Source organism: Pipistrellus hanaki (genome assembly GCF_964339955.1).
Source record: "Pipistrellus hanaki genome assembly, chromosome: 1".
Taxonomy (NCBI): Eukaryota; Metazoa; Chordata; class Mammalia; order Chiroptera; family Vespertilionidae; genus Pipistrellus; species Pipistrellus hanaki.
Window position 1 is genome coordinate 79,663,365 of NC_140503.1, and position 14,072 is coordinate 79,677,436.

A 14,072-nucleotide genomic window follows, 5' to 3' on the forward strand; every position below is an offset into this window, starting at 1 on the left:
GTTACCTATAAAGGAACACCTATACGATTGTCAGCTGATTTCTCAACAGAAACCATGCAGGCCAGACGGGAATGGCAAGAAATATTCAAGGTGATGAATAGCAAGAACCTACAGCCAAAAATACTCTACCCAGCAAAGCTATCACTCAGAATCGAAGGTCAGATAAAGAGCTTCACTAATAAAAAAAAGCTAAAGGAGTTTATCACCACCAAACCAGAATTATATGAACTGCTGAAGGGGGTTCTTTCAGAAGAGAAAGTAAATAAAGATAAAAATTATGAACAACAAATACGTAACTATCAACAAATGAATCTAAAAACCAAGAAAATTTAAAAAAAAAAATCTGATGAACAATATTAACTGTTGAATATAATAGAATCAGAGGTATGGAAGGGGAGTGAACTAATGATTCTTGGGGAAAAGGGGAGAGGGGAATGTGGGAAGAGACTGAACATAAACTGTGCACCTATGGATGAGGACAATGGGGGGTGGGGAAAGGGCAGATGGTGGGGTGGGAAGCGGGGGGAAAGGAACACTTGTAATAATATGAACAATAAAAATTAAAAAAAAAAAAAAAATAAGATGACAGATTCATTCACTGAAAAAGATATTGAACTTGACTTTAGACACTGAGTGTGAAAAAGAGATTTAAGTTTTAAAAATCCATCATGGTTAAAATGGCTTTAATATTTACTACAAGCAGGCCCTAGCCTGTCTGGTTCAGTGGATAGAGCATCAGTCTGCAGACTGAAGGGTCCTGGGTTTGATTCTGGTCAAGAGCAATACCCAGGTTGTGGGCTCAATCCCCAGTATGGGGCGTGCATAAACATCATTAATGTTTCTCTCTCTCTCTCTCCTTCTCCCTTCCCCTCCCCTCTGAAATCAATGAAAATATATTTAAAAAAGTATTTACTATGAGAGGGGAATTTTTTACAAACTAGAGGCCTGGTGCACAAAATTCATGCACTCAGGGGAGGAGGGTCTCTCAGGTGCACTTAATTCATGCACTCGGAAGTAGGGGGGTGGTCCCCTCAGCCCGGCCTGTGTCCTCCCACAGTATGGGAGCTATCAGTCGTACATCCTTAGGGCTCCCGCCACCACTGCTGCACTAATCAGCCATGAGCCCGGCTTCTGGCTGAGCGGCACTCCCCCTGTGGGAGCACACTGACCATCAGGAGGCAGCTCCTGCATTGAACGTCTGCCTCCTGATGGTCAGTGTGCATCATAACAACTGGTCTTTCTGCCGTTTGGCCGATTTGCATATTAGACTTCTATTATATAGGATTACTAATGATCAATAAAAACCTAATTTGCAAATCATGAATTTCAAGGAGGATATCACATGGAATTCTTACCTGCACATCAGGAGATGTACTGTCCTGAGACAAAGTATATAGGATTCCTATACAAGAATTCAAATGTTGAGAACTTATTCCTCCTAAATACCTATGGAGGGATCCCAAAGCCAACGAATGCCCTGTTCTGGTAACCACGTCCCTTGCTGATTTCAATCTGTAATTATGGAAATAAAAATATATGATAACCAGTGAAGCAAAAATATATGATAATCACTGCATGATACTGTCATTTACACAAAACTTTTTGTATTAATAGATCCGAAATTCAGAAATATATTTACTGTTAAATGATAAAAAAAATTTCTGAAATAACCAGATAGGTATCTTGCAAAGAAAAACATTTTAAATAAAAATATCTTCATGTTATTATAGATTATTTAAGTAAAAGCAATTTCAATGTCTTTCAGAGATATACACACACTAAATTTATATGGAGGACATTGTTACTTTATTAAATTACATTTCAAAAACATTGCTGAGATATGTTAATTCTACAGAGAGAGTTCAACTCAAGAACTTTTATTTTAAAATTAAATATAATAGGATAAATTAATATATGAGAAATTTTCTATGTATTGTACACTAATTTAAATGCTTTACATTTAGTCCATTAATCCTCCCAACCTTGAGATCCATACTATTATCAATTCCTTTTTACATACGAGGAAACCCAAATAGGATAGCCAAAGTATCTCTTACAAAGTAGCCAACTATTAAATGGAAGAGTTGGGAATTGAACCAAATTAGCAATCTGACTCCAGACTCTTAACCAAATCAGACACATATTCAGCAGTCTAGAAGGTCAAAGTGCTGCTGCACTTCTACCACCACTACTAATGTAACTTTATGTATTTACATATATTACCAATCTAACCATAAACTTTTATTTGTATTTTTTTTTAAATCACGTTCTTATTTATTATCTCATTTACCTTAACATTCTTTAAATAGGCAGGGTAATATTAACAACCTTCTATACCCAGTTTTGAACCTAGGAATATTAAATAAGAAATTCACTTACTTGTCAAAGCTAACTTGAGCTAACGAAGCAGTAAAAGGTCCATCGTCAACCACTTGGGCTAACCTAGCCCATGCCTCTGCAGCTGCACATCTCAAGAGGGGGTTGGGACTTTCTAAGGCTCCTGTCACTAATGCAAGGGCAGGTCTTCTCATTTCTTCTGGACCCAAACTTCCCTTGGAGCCAGCCACATACTGAAATATGCAAAGAACAACCCAAACTTACAATTGCAGCGAATTTTATCTAATTTGGAACATATGTTCTGGTTAACCAAATGTGTTCATACTTGGATTACTACTTTAAAAAAATCAGAACATAAAAACTCCACTGAACATAATTTGATTTTTGTGACAAAGTACTTTAGAATTTTAATCCTCAGACAAACAATGTGGTGATCAATTATCACTGTAGCATATACATATGTTCAGAAGACTATAAAGAGGGATTTTCCATAAAATATATAACTAATAAAAACTATTATAATTTATTTAGAAATGATAAGTTATAAATGTTAACAATGAGCCAGATTTGGAACATATGCCATAGTCTGCCAATGCCTGGTCTAGGCTATTAGGCTCAGTAGAGTAAGGCATGGCTCCAGTACAAGGTTATCTGACTAACAAGTTTTATGTGGAGAAAAAGTAAAAGGGAAATTATAAATCACAAAACATTTTCATCAGGAGGTTAAGAAAAACTGGGGGGGAGGGGGAAGAAACAATGATAGCCCTTTAACAATACCTTTCTCCAACCTACTTGGTTGATCATACCTTAAAAAAAAAAATAAAGCAAACATGAATTTAAAAAAAATATAAAATTACCTTTAAGAAACTGGAAACTGAAGAAATGACATGTAACTGAACTACTTGTTGACGAGCTCCTTTTGTGTGCTTTATACTGTCCAAAAGCTGTTCCAATGTAAGAAGCCTAAAGGCAGAAACAAAATATTTAAAAGCAAATAGAAAAGACAGCATTGTTAACCAAGATAAAGTAAGTCAATGGGCAGTACTAAATACCTATTGCTAATTTGTTTTGTTGCATTATTTTGTTGGTACTACTAAAATGATGAATACACTAAAGCATTTTTGGAAAAGAAAATATATCATAACCAATGCAAAAGTATTTTAATTAGGTGTCATTCTGACAGTGGGGGAGAAGCATTATTTTGTGGAAAACAACAATAACAACAAATGGTTGTATTACTTAATGAAGATTTACCTGGACAAATCCAGCTATTTCAGCAATTATTTTCTAAACAAAGGATAGCTCAGAAACTACTTGCATCGATTTTTGTTTTTAATAACAGAACTTAATTGGATTCAAACACATTGCTTCATTTTAAAGGTGGCACCAACTTATGTCATCTATATTTAACGCCTCTCAACTATACTTTAAAAATGTACTTGGGATCATATTATATACAACACAACATTAACTCATGCTTTTCCCATTTTCTCCAGACTATATCCAGGACTGACAGCCCCCAAGTTTCCCCCCATCTTTTAATCCCAAATCCTAACAGATTTCAAAAACAAAACAAAAAATAACATCAACAACAACAAAAAATTCTGAATTTTCAGGAAGATGGAGATGACTTTTTTTCCTTTATAATTTTTTTTTTCAATTACAGTTGACATTCAATATTACATTCATTTCAGAGGTATATAGCGTAGTGGTTAAACATTATATAACATATGAAATGGTAAGTGTCGTACCCACCTGATACCATATAGCCTACATTGACTATATTCTCTATGCTATATTGTATTTGACATCCCCATGACTATTCTGTAACTGCCAATTTGTATTTTTTTAATTCCCCTTTTACCTTTTCTAACCATTCCACCCATCCCCAACTCCCCTCCCATCTAGCAATGGTCAAAATGTTCTCTGTATCTATGAATCTGTTTCTGTTCTGCTTGTTTTTTAGATTCCACATCATATGGAATACTATATGATCAACACAGGGGTACATATACCTTTTCAAATTAGCATTTTGGATTTCTTCAGATAAAAAACCAAAAGTGGAATTGTGGGGTCATAAAGCAGTTCTACTTTTAATTTTCTGAGGAACTAAGAATGAGCATTCAGTAACACTGAATTGGTCTTTCTAAGTGGTATAAATTAAAACATGTAATTATTGTAATGAAATTAGATACTAAAACAAAGTTTTGAGTATAGTTGAAACAAAAATACATAGTTAACTGAGTAAATAGCAGACACAATATTTGAAAATAATGATTTACTTTATTATTTCAGGGAGGGTGTATAATGGTGAAAAATTTTAATATTGAAAACTATAACTATGTTTTTCCTCTCTCTACATCCTCAACTCGCAATCTACAGCATTTTATAAGCTCTTTTTTAAAAAAATATATATATTTTATTGATTTTTTACAGAGAGGAGGAGAGAGGGATAGAGAGCTAGAAACGTCAATGAGAGAAAAACATTGACCAGCTGCCACTTGCACACCCCCTACCGGGGATGTGCCTGCAACCAATGTACATGCCCTTGACCAGAATCGAACCTGGGACCTTTCAATCCGCAGACCGACGCTCTACCACTGAGCCAAACCGGTTTCGGCATATTTTTTTTTTTATTGATGTTTTTACAGAGAGGAGGAGAGAGGGATAGAGAGCGAGAAACGTCAATGAGAGAGAAACATCGACCAGCTGCCTCTTGCACACCCCCTACCGGGGATGTGCCTGCAACCAATGTACATGCCCTTGACCAGAATCGAACCTGGGACCTTTCAGTCCGCAGACCAATGCTCTACCACTGAGCCAAACCGGTTTCGGCCATTTTATAAGCTCTTATAGCAGTGGTTCTTAACCTTGGCAGCTCATCCGAATTACCTAAGGTGTTAAAAGTTTCAATGCTTCAATGGACACAAAACTCTGGGGAGGGAGGGTATGTACAGGAGGGGGGGACAATGTTAAAATATGTACACAGATAATAATTTAATAAAAAAAAATCAATAAAATATATTTTTAAAAAAGTTTCAATGCTTAACATAGAATGTACACCATACTATTACATCAGAATCTACTGATTTAAAGAAAGTTGTCCAAATGATTGCAATGTGCAGTTGGAAGTGGAACAATGATCAAGTTAATGAATTAATTCATTCTTTGCAATTAGGTGAAAAAAAATACATTAAAAGTAACCACATTTGTACAAAATCAGTATTTCTTTTCTGTATAAAATGTTGACATTCTACAAATTTTTTTGTTAATCCTCACCCGAGAATACTTTTCCATTGTTTTACAGAAAGTGGAAGGAGGGAGGGAGAGGGAGAGGGAAAGAGACAGAGAGAGAGAAACACTACTGTGAGAAACACATCAATATGTTGCCTCCCATATGTGCCCAGACCAACCTACAACCTAGTTATGTGTCCTGATAGGGAATCGAACCTTCAACCTCTTTGGTGCATAGGGTGACATTCCAACCAATTAAGCCACCCAACCAGGTTATGAGTTGAACTTTTAAATTTACATTTTATTTTTTTTATATTTTCTAAATCTTCTATTAGTATGTACCGTGTTTCCCCGAAAATAAGACATCCTCCGAAAATAAGACCTACTTACAGGTTTCCTTCTGAATGAAATATAAGGCATCCCCCAAAAATAAGGCCCCCCTAGGCTAAACATGAGAGATTTGGTCCACTGATTCTGAAAGAAATGGAGTCATAAGAAATTCACCAGGAAATACAGGAATTGGATTGTTATGATGATGTTCCAGAAGATGATGACATGATTGTCATTGAATAAATGAGTAAATTCTTGATACTGTAGGATTCACAGTTTGTCTGGTTTGTGTTGACAACTACCGTACTACTGTACCGTATACAGGTAATAAATTTCCTTTATTTTCATTTAACAATAAATGTGTACCGTATTCTTCTTCATGGAAAAATAAGACATCCCCTGAAAATAAGACCTAGCACATCTTTGGGAGCAAAAATTAATACAAGACACTCTTATTTTCGGGGAAACAGGGTATTATTTTTATAATTAAACAAAATAGATGCTATTATAAATCAATATTTGTGACTTCCCATATACTATAAGAACACAAATAAAATTAAAATTAATATTAGCTATTTTAATTTCAGAAGGGAGGATAAGTGATGATAAAAATCATTTTAAAAAAGAGAAAGTTTGTATGAACTATATTCTTTTCTTTTTTACTTTTTACGTTAGATTTACTAAAAAGAGGAGAGCCGTTTAAGAACATGCTTAATTTAAGTCATTTATCCACAAGGCCACCCGTTTCATCCACTGTAATTAGCTGTATTAATTCAAGTGAACTATTTTAAATTAACTGTATTCTGTATAAAATACAGAATAGTAGTTACAGACTTTTCCACCAATTCATCTTTGAATATCCCAGACAACTATGATTTTCCTCTCATCTTTTAGTACCACAGCATTAATTTATAATTGTCAGACGTTTTCTTAAATATCTTTTTTTAAATTATTTTTTTATTTTTAAAAATATATACTTTATTGATTTTTTACAGAGAGGAAGGGAGAGGGATAGAGAGCTAGAAACATCGATGAGAAACATCAACCAACTGCCTCCTACACACCCTGCACCAGGGATGTGCCCGCAACCAATGGACATGCCCCTGACTGGAATCGAACCCGGGACTTTTCAGTCCGCAGACAGACGCTCTTTCCACTGATCCAAACCGGTTTCGGCATTCTTAAATATCTTATAACCATAACTTTATAGACACAGTACAAACAGGGAGCTATATGCTACAAATAAATTTGGGAAAAATACATTTTGAAATTAAAGCTCTGAAAAGACACTTCAAAGTGTGTGTGTGTGTATATACCTTAATGCTACCAGCCTTTTAAATAAAATAACATGAAACTGTTAAAAATGAACATAAATTTATTCACTTTTCTATCCACTGAAAGACCTGTTTCAGAAATGTGTTGTTGACAAGACTCAAATATATTTGTGAATCTTCAGCAAGAGACCAAAGCAAATTTCCTACCTAACTGGAAGACATAACTGGATAAAATTATATTATATAATGAGTGGCTAGATTATTATGATCCCTGAACGCATAATAATCTGGCCTCTCATTGTATATCCTATATAATAAAGGCTAATATGAAAATTGTCCCCTCGACCAGGAGTTCGACCAGCAGGCAGGCTGGCCAACTGCCCATGTCCCCTCCCCGTGGCCAGGCTGGCTGGACCCCACCCATGCACGAATTCATGCACTGGGCCTCTTAATATCTATATATCTATATACCTATATACTGAGTGGCCAGGTTATTATGTGTTCAGAGATCATAATAATCTGGCCACTCAGTGTATATATATAAAGAGAGAATATGAATGATGATAGTTAACAATTTGTACACTGTAGACCAGTAAAGCCTACAGGAAAGATTCACTTTCCTTTAGTATCTCAGATAAAAACTGAATTTTCTGGGTCGTGGATATGAATAATTTTTTTAAATTTCCAAGAATAGTATTTCCTCAGTCAATTAAGAAGCTGTTATTCTCACTGAGAAATCATTATCCAACTTTGAGTTTTCAAAACCAAAATTAACTTTGAATGAACTGAAATCCATCAAACTAAAGATTAATCACTGGACCCATAATGATTCCATGAAGCCTCCAAGAAAGCAAGCCTAGGAGACGTAATCTAAGTAGAAAACCAATGTTTTTCCTTGTGACAATGGCTCATAAATCATTGTTCTATTTTTTTTTTAAAAATATATTTTATTGATTTTGTACAGAGAGGAAGGGAGAGAGATAGAGAGTTAGAAACATCGATGAGAGAGAGTTATCGATCAGCTGCCTCTTGCACACCCCCTACTGGGGATATGCCCGCAACCAAGGTACATGCCCTTGACCAGAATCGAACCCGGGACCCTTCAGTCCTCAAGCTGACGCTCTATCCATTGAGCCAAACCGGTCTCGGCCTATTTTTTTTTTTTTTTTAACTTTCATTAGCATTTATTTTATGCTGAATTTACTCTTGGGCCCTGCTTTTGTTCTCTTTCTTCTGGGATATCTCTTTCTTCTGTTCAAACTCCTTTTCTAGCTTAGGAGCAACCTGCGTTTTTAATGAAGGATCCTCTTAGTCTGGCAAAGAGAGTTTGTGTGTGGGTTAAACTGCGCCCCCCCTCTTGATATGCATGATTTTGTGGAGTTTTCTGGGTCAAGTGAATAGTAAGCCATTTTCAAAGGCCACCTCAGGCTGCTTCCAGGAAGAGAAATCAATGTTCCTGTGTCACTGAGTTTCCAGTTCTATTTTCAGGTAGATAATAAGCTAACTGTGGGTTAAGTATTGTATGCACAATAGTACTATCAACTGTTAGTTTAATGTAATCATTTAGTTTTATCATTAACTTACTTATTAAATATTAGCTAGGTAAATAACTAACAAGAGACAGCAATTCATCCTGGCTGATTGTGCTCAGTGGTTAAGAGTGTTGGCCACAGACCCAAGGGTTTAATTCCCAGTTAAGGACACATATCTCAGTTGCAAGTTCGATCCCCTGCCCGTGGGAGGCAACCAACCAATGTGTCTCTCCCATGTTGATGTTTCTCTCTCTCCTCCTCCCTCCCTTGCACTTTCTCAAAAACAAGAACAATAACAAAACAAACAAACAAAAAAAATCAATGGAAAAAATATTTTCGGCTGAGAATTAAAAAAAAAGAGAGAGAGAGAGAGAGAGAGAGAGAGAGAGAGAGAGAGAGAGAGAGCATCTCACTTTCATCTGTAAGTTTTTTATATTAGTGAGAACTTCTAACAGCATTCTTCTTACCCACCCAATTCTACATGATGCATTCATTGAACCAATTGCCAGTCTGGAAATATTACATTTCAGAATGAGTAAACTATTTATTTCAGGGTAAGTGAATTACTGGAGATGGTTTACCTTTGAGCTTCTCCCACATGAGCACATACAACTCCAAAGAGCTTGGCTGCAGAGCTAATCACTGACAGTGCTGGAGGTAGGGGCTTAGGCACTGATTCTCCCCCTACATCTTTCTCATAAACAGAATAGGCGTCATACTCAAGGCTTCCACAAGCAATACCATTACTAAGCAGGAGCTAAAAGAAAAAATAAATCATGTAATATAGGTTTTAAAACCACTGTTCACACAGGAATGAACCCAAGGGTTATTGAAAATGACCATACCTGTTCCTCAATAAATCTATGGTCAGTCTCTTGTAGCAAAGGACTTAATAACAAAAGATCTTCCTGATGACAGAGGGGTGGAAGTAAAAATGTGGATGCTGCCACCTGTATGTCAGGGCCAGTCAAGTCAGCAGTCAGCTCTTTGAGGATAGCACAGAGGTGTCCTGTTGAGTCAAAGGAGAAAGAACAATTAGTAATTTAGTAATAGCAGTTAGCTATTTAGAGTATGGGGTTAAAAAAAAGCCCAGGTGGAACTTTAATGGTACACACTGGCTAACTTTAATCATCACAGCCAAAGATCAATCTGATCCTAGAAAAATACTGTACAAACGAATAACTCAACCAAATGGGCTACTGGTTGCAAGGCTGACTGGATACTGAAAAGACACACATCTCAATGTATGTGTGTAAACCTTATGATACTATCATCATTTTAAATAAAATGACTTAAAGTACAAAAACAGAATACAAAAGATACAAAAGCTGATAAATTATATTTGTTTAAAAAAATGATGGCCTCACCCTGGCGGTGTGGCTCAATGGCTGAGCATGGACCCATAAAGCAGGAGGTGACAGTTAATTCCCAGTCAGGGCACATGCCTGGGTTTCAGACCCAGCAGATGGCATGCAGAAGGCAGCTGATTGATAATTCTCTCATCATTGATGTTTCTCTCTCTCTCCCTCTCCCTTCATCTCTCTGAAATCAATAAAAATATATTTTAAAAAAAGGTAACTTCAAAAATATTTATAAATATTAGATATGTTTTTATCATGGAAAATTTCAAACAGACATAAAACCAGACATAATAGTATTATGACATCCCAACTCCCTACAGCTAGCATGATTGTCATTCATCTTGACCAAGTGGGTCAATCTTGTTTCACCTCTACCTTCCTTCACTATCTCACTATTTCTCACATTATTTTGAAGCAAACCCTAGAAAGAATATAATTTCATCTATAAATATTTCACTGTGTTTCACTAAAGTTAAGGACATTTTAAATAGTTCACTATTTCCCGTATTATTTTGATGCAAACCCTGGAAAGAATATAATTTCATCTATAAATATTTCATTGTGTATCACTAAAGTTAAGGACATTTTAAATAATTCATGATCATAATATCATATTTTAAAAACCACGAAACAAATATTCATTTAGTCTTTAAATTTTCAGTGGACTCAAATGCCTATTTTTATTTGCTTTTATGTTTGAATCAAGTTCTAAGTAAATCTACATGAAATGGTTAGTTGATATATCTTAAGTCTCTTTCAATTTAAAGTTTTTCCCTCCCCCCAGTAATTTATCTAAAGAAATTAGATGGTTTGTTCTGTAGAAATTTCTAGTCTGGATTTTAATTATCCCCACCCCCACTCCAAGTGCAGTTTAACTTATTCCTCCACCATCTGTATTATTTTTATAATTTGAAACTTAGATCTAGAGAGAATTCTTTTTTTTTAGTTTGTTTTGGGGACCAAGCTAATGCACAGGTGGCATTGTAATTATCTATAAGACATGAGACAAGGCATGGCTGTCATACACATACACACACACACACACACACACACACACTAGAGGCCTGTTGCATGATAGTCATGCAAGAATAGGCCTTCCTTCCCCTGGCTTCACTCCCAACTGCCCAGGAGCGGGCATGTCCCGGCTCCCTGGCCGACCAGAGCCAGCAAGTCCTCGCTTCTGTCTGGAGCACCACTCCAGTAGCTCCCTCTGCCACTCACCTTCCCCTCATAGCAGGCTTCACACTGCTCTGCACCTGCATATGCAAAATAACCTCCACCTTTGTTGGGCTAATTTGCATACTTACTCTGATTGGCTGTGGGTGTAGCAGAGTGATGGTTAATTTGCATGTTTCTGTTTTATTAGGTAAGGTATATATATCTTAGACTAAGGTTATATATATTTGATTGTATGCTTCCTGGTGGTAAGTGTATGTCATATCGAGTGGTCCCTTTCCCTGGCCAGCAGGCTCTGATTGACCAATGGTGCATGGGGAACTGGGGTGGGTGGCACCAGGACAAGCCCCCACTCCACGGGTCGCTCCACAGACAGGGTGACCTGTGGCAGGGGTGGAGCCGGCGAGCTGGTGGTAATAGCCGACCTCTTAGTCCCTTCCCCCGACTATCAGGCTCTGATTACCTGATGGCGAATGGGGAACTGGGGGTGGGTGGTGGCGGGGGACAGGGCCAACTCTGGGCAGCCAGGGAAGATGGCCCTGATCGCAGACCAAGCCTAGGGACCGTCCCTGTGCACAAATTTCGTGCGCAGGGCCTCTAGTGTTTCATAAAAGATGAAACAAAGTATTGTTAAGTTTATAGAAAGGAGAGGTTGTATACAGGAACTAGGAAGGGGGGGACAGGGATCACTGAAGGCTTAATGAAGCAAATGAATGTGTGTGTAAGTTTAACTGCCAACATATGGTACTCAGAAAAATAATTCTGTTAGTAGTACAATATGCAAGGTATTTTGTAACTACAGGTAAGTATAAAAATAGTGGCAAATCTCTATTTCTTACTTAAAATGACTGCTCCACAACTGCCCCCAAACAAAATGAAGGTGATTCTAAATTTAAATGCAAATACGCTTTCATTGTATAAAAACACCACTGGCTTTCTGATGCATAAGAGAAAAAATTTCAGTGTAGAGAATATTAAAAGATTTTAAAGGAGATCCATAACAAAACTAAGATAGGAAAGAAAACCTAAGAACCCACTTAATAAAGAACCCACTCCATAAAATTCAGAAAGTCACTATTATCACAAAAGTCTGCATCTGCTGGACAATCATGAAAAAAAGTTATTTAAATTCTTAAAAATGTCTCATGTAACAAAAGCAGTTTATTACTACACTGGAGGTCTGGTGCATGATATTCATGCATTGGAGGGGGGGTGGGTCCATCAGCCTGGCCTGAACCCTCTCACAGTCTGGGGGATGTCCCCCCAGGGATCAGGCCTATGCCAGCAGTCAGACATCCCTCTCGCAGTGTGGGCTCTGACAGTCCAGCACTCCTCACTCCTTACTTCCCACCACTACCGCTATGCTTGCCAGCTGTTAGCCTGGCTTCCTGTGAGAGCGCACTGACCACCAGGGGGCAGCTCCTGTGTTGAGCATCTGTCCTGGTGGCCAGTGTATGTCATAGCAACGGGTTGTTTTGCCATTCGGTTGATTTGCATATTACACTTTTATTATATAGGATTATATATTTCTATCTCTCTCCTCCCTTTCTCTCTGGAACCAATAAAAATATCTAAAAAAACAAACAAACAAAAAAAAACAACCCCAAACAATCCAGAAAATCATAAGCGAAAATACATTTACAGTATTTATCAAAAAAATTCCCCATATAGCCAGGACCGGTTTGGCTCAGTGGATAGAGCGTCGGCCTGCGGACTGAAAGGTCCCGGGTTCGATTCCAGTCAAGAGCATGTACCTTGGTTGCGGGCACATCCCCAGTAGGGGATGTGCAAGAGGCAGTTGATCGATGATTCTCTCTCATCGATGTTTCTAACTCTCTATCCCTCTCTCTTCCTCTCTGTGAAAAATCAATAAAATATATTAAAAAAAAGAAAAAAGAAAAAAAAATTCCCTATATAAGTGGACCCATGCAGTTCAAACCAGTGTTGTCCAAGACTCAATGTAACACATACAATTGCTAGCACAGTGCCTGGCATACAGAAATGGTTCTTTGGATATATTTTCTGAGAAATGGCAATGTATCTCCCCACCTCCCAGGTCTTTAGAAGTACAGACTAAATGCTTCCTTTAATTCAAATATTTTGCTAAGTATATTTATGAACCAGGAAGAGAGGCAGGAGAAACAATATCATTCACAAAAATGATAAAGGCCAATAGAGAAGTTGTAAATTAACATTTTAAACTATTGTGGTATATATATATACTAGATTGCATTTATTTGTAGACTAAGACTATAAGCCAATAAATGTATTTATACAAAAAAACATATGAAGTAATGATCAATTTAATGTGTTTGGTTACTGAAAATTATTAAAACTAAAATAATATAGACGTTCTCATTGGTGATCATTTTAAACTTTTACCTCTTAAAACAAAAGTTTTGACTTATTCAGTAGTATGGCACAGTTTTTCTTAAAATTGTATTTTACATTTACAAGGAAGGTTTTAGGACAACTTTTAAAATAGATTCAAGTTTATTTTACATCTTTGAACATATTAGAGCAAAACCTACATTATTAACTTTATAAAATCAATTATACCTTGGTAGTTCAATATTAAACTTCTATCTGGACAGAGTTAAGAATAGAATAGTGGAACAGAATGCATATGATAATCACTCTAGAGGGAAACTAGGAATGGCCAAATTTCTAACCGATTTGCATTATATAATCTGTACCAAACGCTGGATAGAATTGAGACCAATCTTTGTTACTCATTCTCTCCCAGAGGAACTACATTTTTCCCCAGAAGAGAGGAGCAAGACAAGAAAAAGCAGGTTTTTAAATATATATACTTTATTTTTTATAGA

At 36.7% G+C, this 14,072-nt stretch overlaps 1 protein-coding gene across 7 annotated transcripts in view; it reads right to left on the reverse strand.

Annotated features, from left to right (window-relative positions):
* HEATR5A (HEAT repeat containing 5A) overlaps positions 1-14,072 on the reverse strand; it is a 107,149-nt gene that overhangs the window by 45,869 nt on the left and 47,208 nt on the right. For all 7 annotated transcript variants that reach the window (XM_084874390.1, XM_084874387.1, XM_084874389.1 and 4 more), the window contains 5 exons: positions 9,553-9,716; positions 9,289-9,464; positions 3,195-3,300; positions 2,380-2,570; positions 1,356-1,512 (listed from right to left, as the gene is read on the reverse strand). In XM_084874390.1, the coding sequence (XP_084730516.1) occupies positions 1,356-1,512; positions 2,380-2,570; positions 3,195-3,300; positions 9,289-9,464; positions 9,553-9,716 (794 nt within the window). The remainder of the gene's footprint in view (positions 1-1,355; positions 1,513-2,379; positions 2,571-3,194; positions 3,301-9,288; positions 9,465-9,552; positions 9,717-14,072) is intronic.